This window comes from Bos grunniens, chromosome 14, assembly GCF_055505025.1.
Source record: "Bos grunniens cultivar Pamir isolate PY7600 chromosome 14, Bosgru_T2T1.0, whole genome shotgun sequence".
In the NCBI taxonomy this organism is placed as follows: Eukaryota; Metazoa; Chordata; class Mammalia; order Artiodactyla; family Bovidae; genus Bos; species Bos grunniens.
Genome location: NC_141178.1, coordinates 74,522,012 through 74,539,504, shown reverse-complemented (window position 1 = coordinate 74,539,504; position 17,493 = coordinate 74,522,012). Strand labels below are relative to the sequence as shown.

Here is a 17,493-nt window from a genome sequence, read left to right as displayed (position 1 = left end):
AGTAGCTGGAGGCGCCTGCCAAGCTGCAGGGAAAAGAGGGCACAGCTGAAAACAGAGCCTAGGGCTTAGCAGGAAGACCTCCCTGACTAGAGGTTTTGGGTGAAATGAAAGAGCTGGAAGACCAGACCTGCTGCAGCATACCTGACATTTTCTGTAAGAAGGAACAGGACGCAGCTGTCACCCTGTCTCTGTGGTTCGGTTGCCTCTCTCCTCTGGGATGGAGAGATGCTCTCGGTACACTGGGCCAAAAGAAAAAAAAATGATGATGCATTAAATTAGAAAGTCTTTCTCCTTTCCTCTGTCTTTCTCTTTATGCTCTTCTCTTTTATTTTCCAAACTCGCAGCTGATGACAGAAGAAAGAGAATATATTGCTTTCCTCTCTTTTCATACAAAGCTCTCTGTCATTTAATCCCCCCTCTTTGTGTGCTCTCTTTCAGAATAGATATGATTTTCACCCCTGGACCTCCATCTACTCCAAAACATAAGAAGTCTCAGAGAGGAGCCGCCTTCACCTACCCATCCCAGCAGTCTCCCAGGTGGGGCCCGGGGGCATTGACTGATGGGCTGTGTGGTTCCGGAGCCCGCACCGCATTCCCATGCCCAAATCCCCATGCCCAAGTCTCAGCTGGGTTCCTTTACCGTGGGGGTGAGGTTGCCATTCCCCCAAATAAGATGAAGAGAAAGAGCCTGCAGCCTATTCCAGCCTGTGGCCGTTTGAGAGGTTTCTGAATGAAAGCCTTGCAGCCACACTCCTTTGTATGGCTGCTGAAAATGCAACTGACGGTTTCCTAGTTAGAAAATAAAAAGAGACTTGTGAGGTTTTTCTTTTTTTTCTTTTTTGGAACCGAAAGAATACTCCATGTTAGCAGAGCCCAAGGCATTCCTCCTGGCCAGCTGTTTTGGCTTTTTTTTTAACTTTCATCAGCCCCAGAGACTGAGAAGGAAATCAGCTGTCCAGCCCCAGAGCAGCTCTGCTCTCTCTGAAAAACTGTCTGAAAATTGTCCTTTTATAGGTGATGAGCCAGGATCCTTTAGAAAGCCCGCTGCCTGCATTTACACTTCCTTATTCCCCAGTATCTTCAAGGCAAGTATCAATAACATAAATGAGTGAAGGGAGGTAGGCGTAAGAAATACCATGCAATGTATAATAATAAGGCTCTTTATCATTAAGGAAGGAAGAGTGTAAGGCGGGCGAACAGAGCATCTAATCTTGGCTTCAGTTCTGGGGCTAGGCAAGGGGTGAACCACAGGGCCCTGAAGAACCTCAGGTCTGCTCTTGCTAATTTTAAGAAAGAAGATCCTCTGTTTCCAGATACTCTAGTTTCTCAAGAAAAGCTGAATATTCATATCTGATGTGCAATCCTCCACTTTTGAATGGCTCCAATGTTTAAAACCCTGTGCAAGCCAAGGAAAGCACTGGTGGGCTGGATTCAGCACAGAGACCACTGGTTTTTGACATCTGATTTAATTCAAGACTGCTCCAGGACCTCCCTGGCTGTCCAGTGGTTAACACTTCACACTTCCAATGCAGAGGGTGCAGGTTCGATCCCTGGTCAGGGAACTAAGATCCCACATGCCGTGCAACACAGCCAAAGATTGAAAAAAAAAAAAAAGAAACACTGTTTTACCCAAACCTGGCCAGGGACCTAGAAGGAGTAAGTAGCCTAGAGAAAAAACAATTGCCTAGAAAGTACCAAGCATGAATGGTTTCAAGCAATAGCTAGACTCCCTGAAAGTTCTCGTCTACATAGGACAATATTGAAACAAACTGGAATTTAGGCAGATGTGAACTGTGGTTGGCCAAGGAGCAAACGCAGCACGTCTCAATCCTGTTCCCTACGAATATCATCTTTGGCATCATTTTCCAGATTTTGCATCTGTTTTCCAGTCTTAGCTAAATGGAACAGATGAAATATTGGTTCCCAAGATGAGACAACCATGCTCCATCATCAACCAGTGTCTGTGACGGAAAGGCCAAGGAACATAATTTAAAGCAATCAAGCACTCTGGGCACAGTTAAGTGGTGTATTAAGTTAAGCTTGACACAGAGCTTCCTAAGAACAGCGTAATAGTCAGCTTCACATTTTCCTACAGTCAACATGGTAAGTATGAGACATCCCTGGTGAAGGTAGGAAACGCTGGCCTTTCCCAATGCCCGTGGGCTGCAGAGTTCCATGGGCTCTTCCAGACTCTGTAAGCCTGAGCACAAGCAGAATAGTCCCAGGGGCCATGGCCCACCTAGCTGAAGTGACCTTGCAGAGCAAAAATAGGTATCATGATCTTACAGCATTATGGGCTCTTTCCTAGGAATGAACCCTATGTAGCCAGACCATCCACATCAGAAACTGAAGACCAAAGCATGATGGGGAAGTTTGTGAAAGTCGAAAGGCAGGTAGGTCCTTCCTTTCTCCCACCAAGAACAAGTATGTGGAATTTATTTTCAAATGTCATTTTTTTTCATAGGGAGATAACAGACTTGAGTATCTACCATTCATCAAGGAATCTGGAAATGAAATCATTGATTTAGCACTTTACTGGCTGGGTGATCACTTGCAAGTGAATGAATTGTTCTGAGCCTCAGTTTCTTCATCTGTATAATGGGGATGTTAACACCTCGTGAGGTTGCTTTGAAGATTAAATCAATTGATACCTGTAAATTACCTAGAATAGTAGCTGGCACACAGTAAATGCTCAACAAATGGTAGCTACTATGATCATGAACTTCATGGTGTTTAGGAACGTTAGTGCCCTTCTCCACATTTTCGGTATTTTTCTGCATTTGTTATCCTCCTTCCGTGAAAACCTGGGTCAGTGTGTGGCCTGTGTGAAGGGGCCCGGAGGAGGGCAGGCTATGGGTGGGGTTCATTCAGGGCAGAAAGAAACCCATTCAGTCACAGCACCCCAGGAAGTCCACCTCTCTTTTCTTCAGTGAAGTGGCTTGTATTTTAGCATTGTTTGGCCAACTTTACCTGGGAAGCCCACCTTCCTGGTAAAAAAAATCTGCCTGCAATGCCTGAGGCCTAGGTTTGATCCCTGGGTCAGGAAGGTCCCCTGGAGAAGAAAATGGCAACCCAGTCCAGTATCCTTGCCTGGGAAATCCCATGGCAAGGCAGGCTACAGTCCATGGGGTCACAAAGAGTTGGACATGACTTAGCGACTAAACACACAATACACCCAACTGCACTAGATAAATAGCACCGTCAATTTCCTTTAGGATTCCTATCAACCCTTTTATTTTATTCATAACCCAAAATTGGATATGTGCAGAAGAGATAAGAGAAAATTTGAATAATTACCCTTTTTTAGTATGTCAAGAATATCCTTTTCTGCTGTTAAATTTTAATTTGTCATCTCAGCTCTTCCGTTTACCTACTCTGATGTTTGATGAGTTACTTCATCTCTCTGTGCCTCTATTTCCTCACCTGAAAAACAGAATAATAGTGTCCACCTCATAGGGCTGTTGTGAAAATTAAATAAGTTAAATAAGAAAGTTAATATGAAAGATTAAATAACTTTAAAGTGCATAGTAACTGCTAGAGAAGGATTAGTTATTATTAAGACTTGGGTACCAACTCAGCCATGACCTTGCTCTATGCTTTGTGTCGTCAGCTATAACAGGGTATGGTAGACCTGCCTTCAGTCCTTCCTGGTGAGTTGTTAACTGTCAGAGAAGAACATCCCATGCACACGTGCATGTACACTTGTGTCTGTACACGCATGATGATTTTAATATGTTCTCAATTTTGTAGGTAGGAGCAGGTAGATGCAGCTGATCTCAGCATACCTTCTACTGGCCTCCAAGGTCCCTAGGGAGCATCTCTAGTTCTGAGAAGCAGAATTCTTGCTAACCACTGTCCTTGTACCCATGGGGCTTACATCCCCAGGTAGGAGGAATGTGCGCAGACAATATAGATGCTTCTTTAAGGGAATGTTTACAAATCAAGAACTCCTCCTCCTGGATCCAAACAGGAGCAGCCAGGCCACCTTCTCCTTGGGTAAAACTTATCCTCACACCATATCTCTTGCTTCCAGGTTTCTGGAAAGCCCTTACCCTGTTTTTTTAGATTAGCAGAAATCCGTGCAGGCTTCACAGATGGCACAGTGGTGAAGAATCTGCCTGCCGATGCAAGAGACACAGAAGACATGGGTTCAGTCCCTGGGCCAGGAAGATCCCCTGGAGAAGGAAATGGCAACCCACTCCAGTGTTCTTGCCTGGAGAATCCCTTGGACAGAAGAGCCTGGCACAGAGTTGGACATGACTGAACGACTGAGCACACGTGCACGCATCCATGCACAAAGCTCAAAATCGAGAGATACAAAACAGTTAACTGTTATGATGATTATGATTTATGGCAGGAACCGTCTTCCTTTCTGGAAAGTAAATGCTATGTTTTTTCCTCACCACCAATAACAAGTGCCCGCCGGCCTGGAGAAAGCAGTAATACCCAATTCCTTGTGTTTTCCAGGTTCACGACATGGGGAAGAAACTGGATTTCTTGGTGGACATGCATCTGCAGCATATGGAGCGGCTCCAGGTGCACGTCGCCGGCTTCTCCCCGAGCAAGGGGGCCTCCTCGCCCGCCGAGGCCGAGCAGGAGGAGGACCGCAGGGATGCGGATTTGAAAACCATCATCTGTAACTATTCCGAAACGGGAGCCCCCGATGCCCCCTACAGCTTCCACCAGGTGCCCGTCGACAAAGTCGGCCCCTATGGGTTTTTTGCCCACGACCCCGTGAACCTGCCCCTAGGGGGACCCAGTTCTGGAAAGGGTCATGCGACCCCCTATGCGGAAAGGCCCACCGTCCTGCCTATCTTGACGCTTCTCGACTCCCGAGGGAGCTACCGCTCCCAGGCAGAACTGCACGGCCCCTGTTCGGACCGAGTCTCCCCCCGGCAAAGGCGCAGCATCACCCGGGACAGCGACACGCCCCTGTCCCTGATGTCAGTCAACCACGAGGAGCTGGAACGCTCGCCCAGTGGCTTCAGCATCTCCCAGGACAGAGACGATTATGCGTTTGGCCCGAGCGGGGGATCGAGCTGGATGAGGGAGAAGCGGTACCTGGCCGAGGGTGAGACGGACACGGACACGGAGCCCTTCACACCCAGTGGCTCCCTGCCTCTGTCGTCCACGGGGGACGGCATTTCTGATTCGATATGGACCCCTTCCGGCAAGCCCACTTAAAAAAGGGGTCGTGGGCTGGCTCCTCCTTGTAATGTAGACAGACTTTGTATAGCTAACTTGCTCTCACACCCGCCACATCCCCGTGAGATCACCAGGGGCTGCATCACACGCATGCATGTGCGTGGTGGCCCCACCTGGGCGGGGGCTTGTCGTGGCCTTTTATGTCCCCCGGTCACCACAGTGAAGCCGCTTCCTTTCAAGCATGGTTTGCATGACTTTACACTATATAAAATGGTACCGCTAACCTCTTTAGGATACACATTTATCCGCTGTTCTTACTTTGAATCATGACTGGACCAGTACAGGGAGAAATTATGGATGAGCCGTGCCGTGTGTCTGTGTGGTTGGCTGCTTTGGGTTTTGGTTTGGTAAGCAGAGAAAGTCGTTTCCGTTGCTTCTCACATCACCGCCCCTTTGTGTAAAACACTCCAATGATTAGTTGTTTTCTTCAGCAAGCCAATAGTTCCCTCAACAAAAAAGCATCATGTACCAAGGAGGTTGCCTCTTGAGCTAAAATGTGAGGGCAGGAATGAGATAGCATCATATCTGCCAAACTAAGAATTACGAAATTATTTTATTAAGGAAAAGCTGGGAAAACCGTCCAAAGGCTCTCAGAGGGACCTCACTTGGTCTGTCGTTGTCAACTCTCATGCCCCAGTTTCCTCATCTATCAAAGGTGGTGGCAAGTGTAACATTTCGGATGAGTTGTGAATAGGCAGGGAGAAAGCAGGCACACACACGCACATTAAATAGTTCCCAACTTATGTAGCCAAAGATAACAAAATGTGTCAGCAGTGGGGCGCCCCTCGGGGCGGGAGTTAAGTTCAGGGCCTTCAACACGAGGTTCCAATTCACATTCCTCCCTGTGACACTCATACAAGATGTCCAAGTCACATAGGAACTGGAGTCAAGAGGGCACACAAATTATCTGGTCCAGGACTTTCCTTGTAAAAATGAGAAACCGCAGACCAGGTAAAGAGAGATGACTGGGATGCCCCCATCATCCCCCAGGAGAGCTGGCTCAGTCAGCTGGCTCTCTCCAGGCCCTGGTCCCCTCCTGCCTACACTGCCCTGCAGTTTACACAGTGGGACCAAGATGCTGGTACCCTGTGTTGTGTAGAAAGTGCTCATGAGACTGTTTATCCAAGTGGGAGGGGAATGTCTGCTTTTATTGCAAAACGTGTTTGATGCTTTGCATTCTGGATCCAGAAAAAAAATCAGTACCAGGAAACTACAACATTTTTGACATGCAAAGAGGCAAAATTTCCAGAACCATCCAGTTTGACCCCTCTAGATATTTGAAACCACATGTAGCCATAAGACTAGCTAAAGTGTAAGCAGACAAGCTGAAGTGCACTGACCTCCTGTATAAGTATCAATATGAAGCAGAAGCCATCCTGTTAGGAGATGTCGCTGCTCTCTGAAACACGTTGATGGGAAAGAGTTCCGTTAGGCTTGGGCTAATTAGCTAAATGACTCCACCGCAGTGTTATTGTCTCACTCTTCACACGTCTAAGGGCCGTTGTAGATGGTTGCCATGGTGACCATCAAACCGATTGACGTGGAATGTCTGCATCCCACCAGTATTCTCCCTCGCATTGTTGTCAAGAGCCAGAGTGGCTGTGGCAGGTTGACGTCAACAAGGTTGACAGTTTCATCATTACCTAATGCAAGGATTTTGCACTATATTGGAGAGAGGAGCTTCTTCCTCAGAGGTGGGTTTCTTTCAACCACATGTCAACAGGTATCTCGTAAAAAGCTCAGAGTACAGTGATAATGAAGGGTCAGCCCCTGACTTTAGGACTTACGACCAAAGCCTGAAGTCCTTGGCATTGTGAATGGTAGAAAGGAAGTTGTACGTGAAGAGTCCCATGAATAGATGGGTGTTGACCTTGAAGTCCCAGGTAGGAAATACAGAACAATGAACACATACATCAGACATGAAGCCCCCTCCCCTAAGGTTTGCTGTTGGACTTTCTGGCCATTTGAAGGGCAAAGGGCGTGGGTCATTCGATCCTTCTTCTGGCCCCTATAATATGGCTGCAAGTGCCACTGGAGTGCATGACCCAATAAGCCTTATGTTCCTTCCTTAGGGCTTGGTTCTTGATTCTGATATTCCTGAAATCTTTCATCAAAAATGACTGAGCCATCTAACATGCCAATTATTTTTCTAACTTATTAATACCCCTTCAGAACATACTGGTCTCAGTATCGTACAAGTAGAGGCATTTTCCAAGAACTCAATGGAGTTCCCAACTGGAAAAGTGAGACTTTCTCATCCTCATGTTAAAAATAGTCATCATGGATCCAAAGTTAGATGATTTCCTTAGGTTCTTTTAGTAACTGACAAAGGACTGGAATTTGTATTTTGTTCCAAACCATAAGAAGGCATTTAGCTTTCCTGCTGAGTCATAAGGCCAGGATGGCAGAGATTGGATTTGTGTTGATTATATAGCCCCAATGCAGTATCAGGGTAGACAAAGGCAAATTAATCTTCATGAATGAATAAATGATAAGAATCTTAAGAGCTATTTTTCTAAGAAAACATCTAAGAAAACAAAAAAAGAAAAAATTATTTTCTGGATTATTCCGCTTTGCTATTCTCTTTAAAAAAAAAAAAAATTCCAGAAATGCAAACCAAACCCTATTCAAGTTGCCTGCCCACAGACGACATCATCAACATGGCTGTCATTGATGAAGTAGAAATTCAGGGTCTAGGATTAAACATAGGTTATAGGGAGAAACAGTATGTGCTTCCACAAACATCTTTTTGTCAAACCAAGAAGCAGAATGCTGGAATAATCCAACAGAATTGGTAAATAACCATTACCAAGATTACTGGTAAATTGAGATTATTCTACCAAGATTATTCTACTTCACATATACCAGTGGTTTATCTGAGATTATTCTACCTCGGATATACCAGTGGTTCTGAAGAAACTACAATGGTTCAGCCAAACTTCATGAAATAATGACAAATTAATTCCATTGTAAGAATTAAGTATGACTTTCTCAAGGGAAACTGTGCAGCATGTGCATTCAATCTCTGTATGTTACAACATGATATATGCAAATTTTAATGTCCTCTTTTAGTAGTATCAAAATCAATTAGATAAATCCACTTTCCAAATGTTAGATTAAAGGTGATCCTATTGGCTGAGAAGAAAGTACTAGATATCACTTTTGAGTTTGGAGTATCAAAGACTAGCACACAAGCAAATTCTGGATGTATTTTTATTTTTAATTGTGAGAGGAAAAGGAGGGGGGGAACATCAAATTGAGAAAGTTCTATTTACTAATTGTGTTTGTTCTGGAAGCTGAGAGGTCAGATTTATTAGATATAGCATTGATGTTATAAAGCTCTAATTGTCATGAAAACAGAGCCAGACGATCCCAAGGTATACTATAGGTCAATGAGTCCATTAATCAACAATATGCATTGAATGCTTATTTTGTGTAAGGCAGTTAGTTCCTAAGACACTGTGAGTTGAAAGAATAATTACTTATAGACATTATTAATTGTTAATGCTAATATAACAGGAGCTGCTCATAACTGGCCAAGATCATTGTCATAATTCTATGCCACTCAAATAAGCGTGATAAAAACACTAATTTGTTTGTTCATTGCCAAGATTTATTAAGCACCACTGTCTTCTAGGCACTGCACAATGCACCAGAAATTCGAGATAAGAAAAACATCAAAATCTAGGACTCTAGTGGCCTTGAATTATTAAAGGTCCCTTCAGACTGTGTCTACCAAAAGTGGAAAGAACCTCATTTCATCCCTGCAGACAATTGTATATAGACAGGAATGCTTCCAAGGTTGGAATCAGTGAGAGCTTGAACATGGAAGAATGTGAAAGTAAAAACTGCATCGAAGTGGTAATGACCCCATCAGCTCAGGAAAGGCCAAATGGGTCCTACGGGGACTTTAAGTTCCATGCTTTGGACTTTATGGCTCCAGATAAGCTGTGGAAGGAGAGTTTTTAGAGCATCTGAGAAGGTTCTTGGAGAAACCTTCCTCACCAGATTGCTGCCATAATGGACCCCAGGCAAGGAACTGAGGCAGTTCCATTTCGTTGTGTTGACTGAGAGATGCTTATCGTAAGGACCAATATACAGCATCTATTTCAAGAGAAAAGCTTCTAGAAACCTACAGACCAGGTTCTTCTGGGCCAAGAGAAGAACTGTGTCCAGTGTCCTAAGATGTCAACTGAATTTTGAACAGTCTGCCATTCTCAACCCAGGCTTCCTCCAGAAGATGCCAAGTAACTGCTCTTGGTTTTCCTAGAATCCACACACAAGAAACCTAGAACCACAAGGACTTTCTTTGCTTTCTGAACCCCAGGCACTCCGAGGAATCGGCCCCACTGCCCTCACTTGTCTTCCAAGGCATGTTTGTTTCAGGATAAACTTTTGAACAGACTGTAAATCCTTTCTTTGTATTGAAATCAACCCAAAGTTCTTGTGTTACTGATACTACACTATTTAAACCTGAGCCTAAATCAGGTAGCAGGTAGCACAGTGCCCAGGTCAGAGGCAGATACTGTCTGCATAGACTTAGTGCTTTAGGAAACAGGAGTGGAAAATGCCAAGAGCTTGGGAGGATATAGAGATGCCCTGGATGAAAATTTGAGTCATATTCAAACATGTTTGGCTTTTCTGGCAAATTTTTATTTTCAAAAGAGCTAATTCACATAGATAAAACCCTTAGTACAGAGACTGCCATATGCGGGTGACTACCATTCATGTTCATCTTTTTACAGTATATGTGGATTCCATTGCCTGAGTCTTTGGTGTGACTCATGAACTCTAAACTTACGCTAGAAGATCTTTTTCCAAAAAACAGTGGTGAAGATACAACACCAATTTGTACACGACAGGATCAAGCGCTTTCACAATTGCCATTTAAATAAGGACATCTCTAGAAATAAAAATGCTTCCTTTTTCCATCAAAATAAGGAAGAGCAGGAATGTCAGAAGGAGGAGACCAGGACTGTTGGATCCCAGTGTTCGGGTGGTGGAAGTTCCCTGGAACACACTGTTTGTAGGCCGTAAAGTCAAATAGGAATAATTACATATAAAGAGATGAGTGGTTTCAACAAGGAAAGTCAATTGTGCCATGATATTTGTGAGACAAATGCTAGAAATGAGTGGAGAGCATCCAAGAAAGAGTTTAAATTTGCTGAAACCCTCCCCAGGGGGCTTTGTTCTCAGCTTTGAACAGTCTCAGCTCCAGCATGCCTGCAGGGAAACTGTGACTAGTATTTTCCTCTATTATCATAGATGCAGGAAAGTAGAATTTCATAGACTTCTAGATGCTCAGAATGAGAAGAGACCTCAATTACCCAGAAAAACCACTTCTCTTTTTGTATCAGGAAGCAGAGGCTCAGAGCCAAGGAAATCACATTTACTTGATCAGTGACTAAATGAGTGATCGTGTCACAGAATCTGGAACTCAGATCTCCTACCTCCTAGACCAGATGTCAGAGATCAAAAACTAAGAGTAAAATACCCAGTGAGAAGAGAGCATTGCTCTTGAGCCCAGGAGATGAGAGAAAACTTCCCGGTCCACTGGAGCAACTGCAAAAGTAGACACATGTTCGAGACATTTTCCCGTCTCGAATATGAGGATCCCATGCCTTGAAAGATGACATCATTCCTTCTTCCAAAACCCTGCTGTCGTCAAAGGCATAGAAATACCACTGCTGCTGTGAGCAGTTGAGAAAAGGAAAGAAGAGCCCTCCTCCCTTCCCCTCCCCGACCGCTCCCACTTTATCCCCTCTGTGTCCTGCCACGCATAGACCGGTTCATCTCTTTGGTGCATCGCTTAGACCCATTCAGCTTCAGAGTCATGTCTCAGACTGCATCCTTATCTATAAACCCATTTACCAGGATTTCTCCTCGGGAAAAAAAAAATTATCGAGTTTAAGAAATGGGATGTGATTTCTTTGGGCAACTATTTGACCCCAAGTCACCAGGTCTGCTAAAGTTGTCCCTTTGCATGGGGCTCTCTGGGTCTCTCCTGGGCACAGCCTGTTTGTTCTTGCTTTGCCCAGAATGTCTGTCTTGTTCATATCACAGCCTAGTATTCTGGTGTCTTCACCTAGACTACAAAGAAGCAAACAGGATTTAACTGCAAATGTCTTATGTTCCTGTAACTAGAAAATTGTTTTAGGAAATGAACAAGGCTCTGTCGGCTCAAAGGAGGATTTCTGTAGTGATTTCCACTCAAGCTGTGCTTGGGATAGATTTTCCAGAATTCAGCAGGGCTGCCCCACAGCCCTTGTTAAACCCAGTAGCAGGATATTCATTTCTCCTGAATCAGGCAGAACCAGGAGCTCCTAAGAGATAGAAAGAAAGATGGTCAAGCTCTTGGATGGCAATAGGTGACCCAGTGTTCTTAAAGACTGTCTGGGGTTGAAATAAGTTTCAGAGAGAAATAAATCAAAAATGGGCTCTCTGTAAGAATAACCTGACTTATAATTGAGCAATCAAAAGCCTTTCCCACAGATTAGGAATATATCTGTAATTCCTCTTAGACTTGTCAAATGGACTATACAATTTGACATCCCAGAGTAAGACAAAATGAGAGCATGTTTTCTTTCAACGTTCTATTCTCTTCCTCTGCCCACAAGACTGTGGTCAGGGAAGGGGGAGAGGGGAACGTGCCCTGATCTCTCACTTGGGGTAGCATGGGACATCACAGTTCTCTCTCTTGAGTTCCTGCAATCCTCATCACAATCCCGCCAGAGAAGTGTTACCATTTCCAATGGTAGAAGTGTTACCATCTACGATGGTAGATGAGCAAGCTGAAGCTGAGAATGAGAAGCCCTCAACAAAATCCATGTACCTGCAAAGCCTGTTGTTTCTCCCCATCCCAAGTCTCCCAGGTCAATGGAAATGCTCTCAGACAGGCCCTGGGATCTTCCACAAATCCTTGCCCTCCTCCACCCTGTCACCTTTCCAGTTGAATGATTGCAGTCCTGTTGGGTCTCTAGAGAGAGGAGTGATTCTTGCCTTGACTGTTCTCCTTGCTTTTTGGTGGTCCCCCCTGTTCTTTTGAGTGGTTTTACATTCCAGCTGTTGGCGGGAGAAAATAATGCCACATAAATTGTCTGTCTGGTTCATGTTGGAATCCACTAGCTCCTGGAGTTTGGTATGGCTACAGATAATCCCACAAGTTCCCCTTGTTCTTTATCCCCAAGGATCTCCTTTCATTGTTTTAACCAAACAAGTTCAAATGTCCCTCCCTCCTGACTCTGGTCTTCTGTCTCTAGACTGCCCCTTTATTCCAGGGCTTTGAAATCCTGCAGAAACAGTTGGGTCTTCAGAAACACTCTCTGGGATGCCAAACGCTCAGAACAGTTTTTCTTTCTCCATATGAAAAGATCAAGGTTCCCGGGGGGAAGCCAACCTGATCTGATAATTGAGCTCTTATTTTCCCTCTGAATCCTGTTCTAAGGGACGGGAGGATAGCTTCACCCTCCAGAGTTCCTCTGAGGGTTCAGAGTCCGGGTGGGAGGCCAAGTTCCCAGACTGGGGGCCACTATCTTGTCGGGTGTCAGAGGCTTTGCTGTTAGAAATGTGAGGTAGGCTCTGACGCATCTTGAACATCACCTTAGAAAGATGCGCCGGCTTCATCAGACCTGTCAATCCTTCCCCGTTTTAAAGGCAAATGCTTTCCGCATTGCTTCCAGTGCGATATGGCTCTTCTTGTACTTTTTCCTCTTCGTAATGTAGGAGTGATGGAAAATGTCAGTCTTTGAGGAGCACATGGAGGTTTCCAGCGACATGAATCCACTGGATCTGATTTTGGATTGTACTTTCTTTAACCCCCTTTTACGGCATAGAATTCTGGTGCCTTGCTCCCTGAATTTGTCTCCATGCTAACAAGTAGGCTTTCTTCACATCCTGGCTTACACGGGAACACAACTCTTCCACAAGTGGCCTTTAGTGCTCTTTATAATATGATTTCCTGTAATTTTTAAACTGTATGTGTAATTTATATTCTGGCTGTGTCCAATCTTTGAACAACTTTACTAGGTTGATTTCCATATATATTATGCAAACAATTCTTACCTGATTTTTTATGTTCTATCTTAAATAAATACTGCACCACTTATTAATAAATAGACATTTCAATGACCGTGTGGCATAATGTTCTTTGCTTCATTAATGACACAGAGTGACAAATGAGGACAGTTCTTTGTTTTGGGTTTTTTTTTTTTTTTTTTTTTAGTATTTATTTATTTGGCTGTGCCAGGTCTTAGTTGCGGCACACAGGATCTTCGATCTTCCTTGCAGTATTTGGGTAATTTAGTTGCGGCATGAGAACTCTTAATTGCAGCTTGTAGGATCTAGTTCCTTGACCAGGGATCGAACCTGGGCACCTTACATGGAGAGTGGAGAGTCTTAGCCACTGGACCACCAGGGAAGTCTCAAGACAGTTCTCCTTTGGAGAAGTTTCACCTCCTAGACCATGTGGAAGGAAGACCATGCAGGCGACTCAGAGAGACTGTAAGTCGACGGAGGGGAAATGAGTGAAGCTCATGTCAGATTGTCTCCCTCTATCATCAGTACAGCTGGAAGGGATGATTTCTCTTGAGAGACAGGGTGTTGGAGCAGGGAACTTCGGGGGCATTACTTACCCTTTTTCTGTCTTGGTTTATCATCTGTAAAGTGAGGAGGAAAATGTGTGCCTTGAGGGGTCATTATCCTCCTGAAGGATCAAGCACTCAGCAAATCTTCCGTGAGTGAAAGGTTTTGACTCTATCTTATAGTTGCCTCCCTGGCTGCCTTAATTGGGTTTCCATAAGAATAGAGACAGGATATTGGGTGCAAGTAGTTTATTTGGGAAAAGTGGAGAGACAGGAACAGAGGGAGAATGGTCAGTAAAGAATGTACTCCCCTGTGGGTAACTGGGCTCATTTCCTCTAGGAACTCCCTGTGAACCCACGTGAAGTGTCCCAAAGAATTGTTCCACCTGAAGACAGGCGTATGGGCATTCATCCACCGAGCCCTGTTCTTCCCTGGTGGAGGGTTGCCCCGGGGCATTAAATGCCCTCCTCTGTCAGTTTCCTGGGCTACAGCTGAGCAAGCTCCCCAGGGCAAAATCTCAAAGGCAAAGGAGCAGAGACGCAACCAGCGGAGGTGATGAGCTGTCTGAGTGCTGTGACCACAGGGCAGAAAATAGGCAGGGCGACCTCAGCATGTGGCTCCTAAGTCTGCCTGAAGACCCTCCATACACACAGGGAAGCAAAAACCCAGCCAGGTTGCCACAAACCACTCTAAGTCAGAGGACAATGTTGGCGAACACTGGGCAAGCTGGTCATGGCGGCCACGAACTTATTCATTATTAAAACAATGCCTGTAACTTCTAGGAAGCAGGTATAAGTTCTACTAGAAGGTCATCCTTCAGTTCCAAGGTCCACATTTGTTATCGCGAAGGCCTGAGACTGACCTTGCAGTTGAGAAGAACATCCAGTCTGCAAACATGTGTCCCTCCCGCAGTGAAACATACCCATCTCCGGTCTCAGGTGACTGTATGACAGTCAGAGAAAGAGCCTAAAAATTATATCCCTGAGAAAATCCCTTTCCATCTGCACACATGGAGCAAAAGCCCATTCACAGCCTTGCATCCCAGGTCCGCCCCGGAGCCAGATTGTTCCTAACAATGTGGGCTTCCAACAATGAGCTCAGGCAACTGGCAGACCCGGGACCCAGTGGCCTCCCCACACTGAAGATGTGTAAGAGGTCTCCCCTGAGAAAAGTCCAATTGTCCTTGTATCCTGCCTCCACATCAAGTATGAAAACATCCCCAGCAATTTATCTTCTGGTTCCGGGCAGGTCAGCCCCAGGCCAGCGGACGGAAAGGGGGGTTAGCAGAGGGAAATAGAGAAATAATAGAGATCAAATCATGGACAGCCTCCTGGGCCATTATAAGGACACTTGCTTTTACTCTGAAAGTAAAAGACAGGAAGTTAGTGCAGGACTTTGAGTAGAGGGATGACAAGATTTGACGGATGCTAAGTAGGGCTTCTCTAGGCGCTGTATTGAGAATACACTGAATGAGGCAGGGGCAGAGGCAAGGAGCTTAATCAAGAGCAATCCCAGCTTAGCAATAATCCAGGCGAGAGCCAAGCATGGCTTGGACCAGAGGGATGGAGGTGGGAAGAATGCGTTTTAAGTGTAGAAATGACAGGATTTGCTGATAGAGTGAATGTAAGGTGTAGAAGAAGGAGAAGAAGCCAGGGAGATTATATAGATTTTATCTGAGTGCCTGGAAGAATGAAGATATCATTAATTGAGATGGGAGTAGATTAGAGAAGAGGCTAGTTCTTGCAAATGGCCTTTTGTGTATTAAATCTGAGCTACATACAAGGCATCTAGTGATATGTTCAGTAGATAGTTGAGCATGTAGTTAAGGGGTTTATTTAGGGTTGAAGGTTATCAATCTACCTATCCATCAACTTGACAATTTACATATACCATTTGAAACCATGAAACAAGGTGCTAGCTCCTTGTGAACAAGTATAGAGACAAGCAGACACCTAAGGACTGTACCTACAACATCAAGAGCTCAGGGAGACGAGGAGAAGAGGCTGAGCAGAAGCAGATGACGAAATAGAAGACAGGAGACTGTGGTGTTGGGATGCCAAGGGCAGACTCATCTCACGGAGACAATGACCTACTGCTGCCACCGAGTGCCCCTGAGAGGCAGTGAGCGGAGGGCTTAGCTGTGCAGGAGTCACAGAGACCTCGACAAAGGCAGTTTGGGTGGGGTGCTGGTGTGATGTCTGATTGACACGGCTTTGAGAGAGAGGAGAGGAGAGGTGATAGGGTCAGCTCATAGTGACCACTGTAAGCATACACTTCCATGGTATTAAATAAATTCATGATGGCGTGCAACTATCACCACCTCCCATCTCCATAATTCTTTCCATTTTATAAAACTGAACCTCTACACCCATTCAAGAGTAACTCCCTTTTCTCCGTCTCTCCAGTCCCTGGCAACCACCAGTCTACTCTCTATCTCTCTGATTTTGACTATTAGTACCTCATACAAGTGGAAGCCGAAAGCTTTTGTCTATTTGTGCCTGCATTTTTAAGTCTGGGGAAAATGAGAGTCAGAGACTTCAAGCAGTTTGCCCAAGGCCACACAGCTAGTTAATCACTGAAGCAGAATCAAGGTTGTGTTTCTTCCTGTTGCTTCAGCCAGAAATGTTATTGTTAGCAACGTAGGTGTGTTTCACAGGAATCAACCAAAACTTCAGAAATGCAAGCTTTCTAGGCAGATACTGGGTAACAGTTCTCAAAGGTCTACCATGAACCAGAGGCTGTGAGCACCTTCTCAATGACCATTCAGTCCTTCTGACTGCTGTCTGCAGTGGCTACTGTTGTAATCCTCATTTCGTAGATGAGAAACCTAACTTTGAGTTAACTGATGTCCCTAAACTGAAATGTGCAGTCCAGGAGGGCAGAGATCCCAACCAGCTTTTTTGGAGCGCTCACGCCAACACCCTGAAAAGGCCTGACACATAAATGGCACTCTCGCACTATTCTGTAGACATCATTCGTCCCCCAGCCGGCCTGAACAACTGTGGGTGCTGGGTTGCAGGATGCTCTAGGTACACAGTACCTGCTCTGCAAATACAAAAGACTAATACAAAAACTCTCTTTCCTTAGGGGAAAGAGGATATCAGAGTAGACTTTCTGGTGATGGGTGTGTTTGAAGTGAGATTAAAAGGATCAAGTAGGGACTTCCCCAGTCAAGAGATACCTGGAGTAACAGGCAAGGACTGATGCTAAAGCTGAAGCTCCAATACTTTGGCCACCTGATGCAAAGAGCTGACTTATTGGAAAAGACCCTGATGCTGGGAAAGATTGAGGGCAGAGGAGAAGAGGGTGACAGAGGATGAAATGGTTGGATGGCATATTAACTCAATGGACATGCTGCTGCTGCTGCTGCTAAGTCACTTCAGTTGTGTCCGACTCTGTGCGACCCCATAGATGGCAGCCCACTAGGCTCCGCCGTCCCTGGGATTCTCCAGGCAAGAACACTGGAGTGGGTTGCCATTTCCTTCTCCAATGCGTGAAAGTGAAAAGTTAAAGTGAAGTCGCTCAGTGGTGTCTGACTCTTCACGATCCCATGGACTGCAGCCTTCCAGGCTCCTCCATCCATGGGATTTTTCAGGCAAGAGTACAGGAGTGGGGTGCCATTACCTTCTCCACAATGGATATGAGTCTGAGCAAACTCTGGGAGATGGTGAAGGACAAGGGAAGCCTGGCATGCTGCAGTCCATGGGA

At 45.1% G+C, this 17,493-nt stretch overlaps 1 protein-coding gene across 5 annotated transcripts in view; it reads left to right on the top strand.

Moving 5' to 3' along the window:
- The window catches only part of KCNQ3 (potassium voltage-gated channel subfamily Q member 3), a 291,454-nt gene extending 286,009 nt beyond the window's left edge, over nucleotides 1-5,445 (top strand). For 4 of the 5 annotated variants that reach the window (XM_086337371.1, XM_086337372.1, XM_086337374.1 and 1 more), the window contains 3 exons: nucleotides 439-537; nucleotides 2,309-2,393; nucleotides 4,468-5,445. In XM_086337371.1, coding sequence (XP_086193497.1) covers nucleotides 439-537; nucleotides 2,309-2,393; nucleotides 4,468-5,184 — 901 coding nt within the window. In that variant the 3' untranslated portion in view covers nucleotides 5,185-5,445. Of the gene's footprint in view, nucleotides 1-438; nucleotides 538-1,014; nucleotides 1,106-2,308; nucleotides 2,394-4,467 lie in introns of those variants that run through there. The other variant, XM_086337373.1, reaches the window with a different exon arrangement.
- The last annotated feature ends 12,048 nt before the right edge of the window (nucleotides 5,446-17,493 follow it).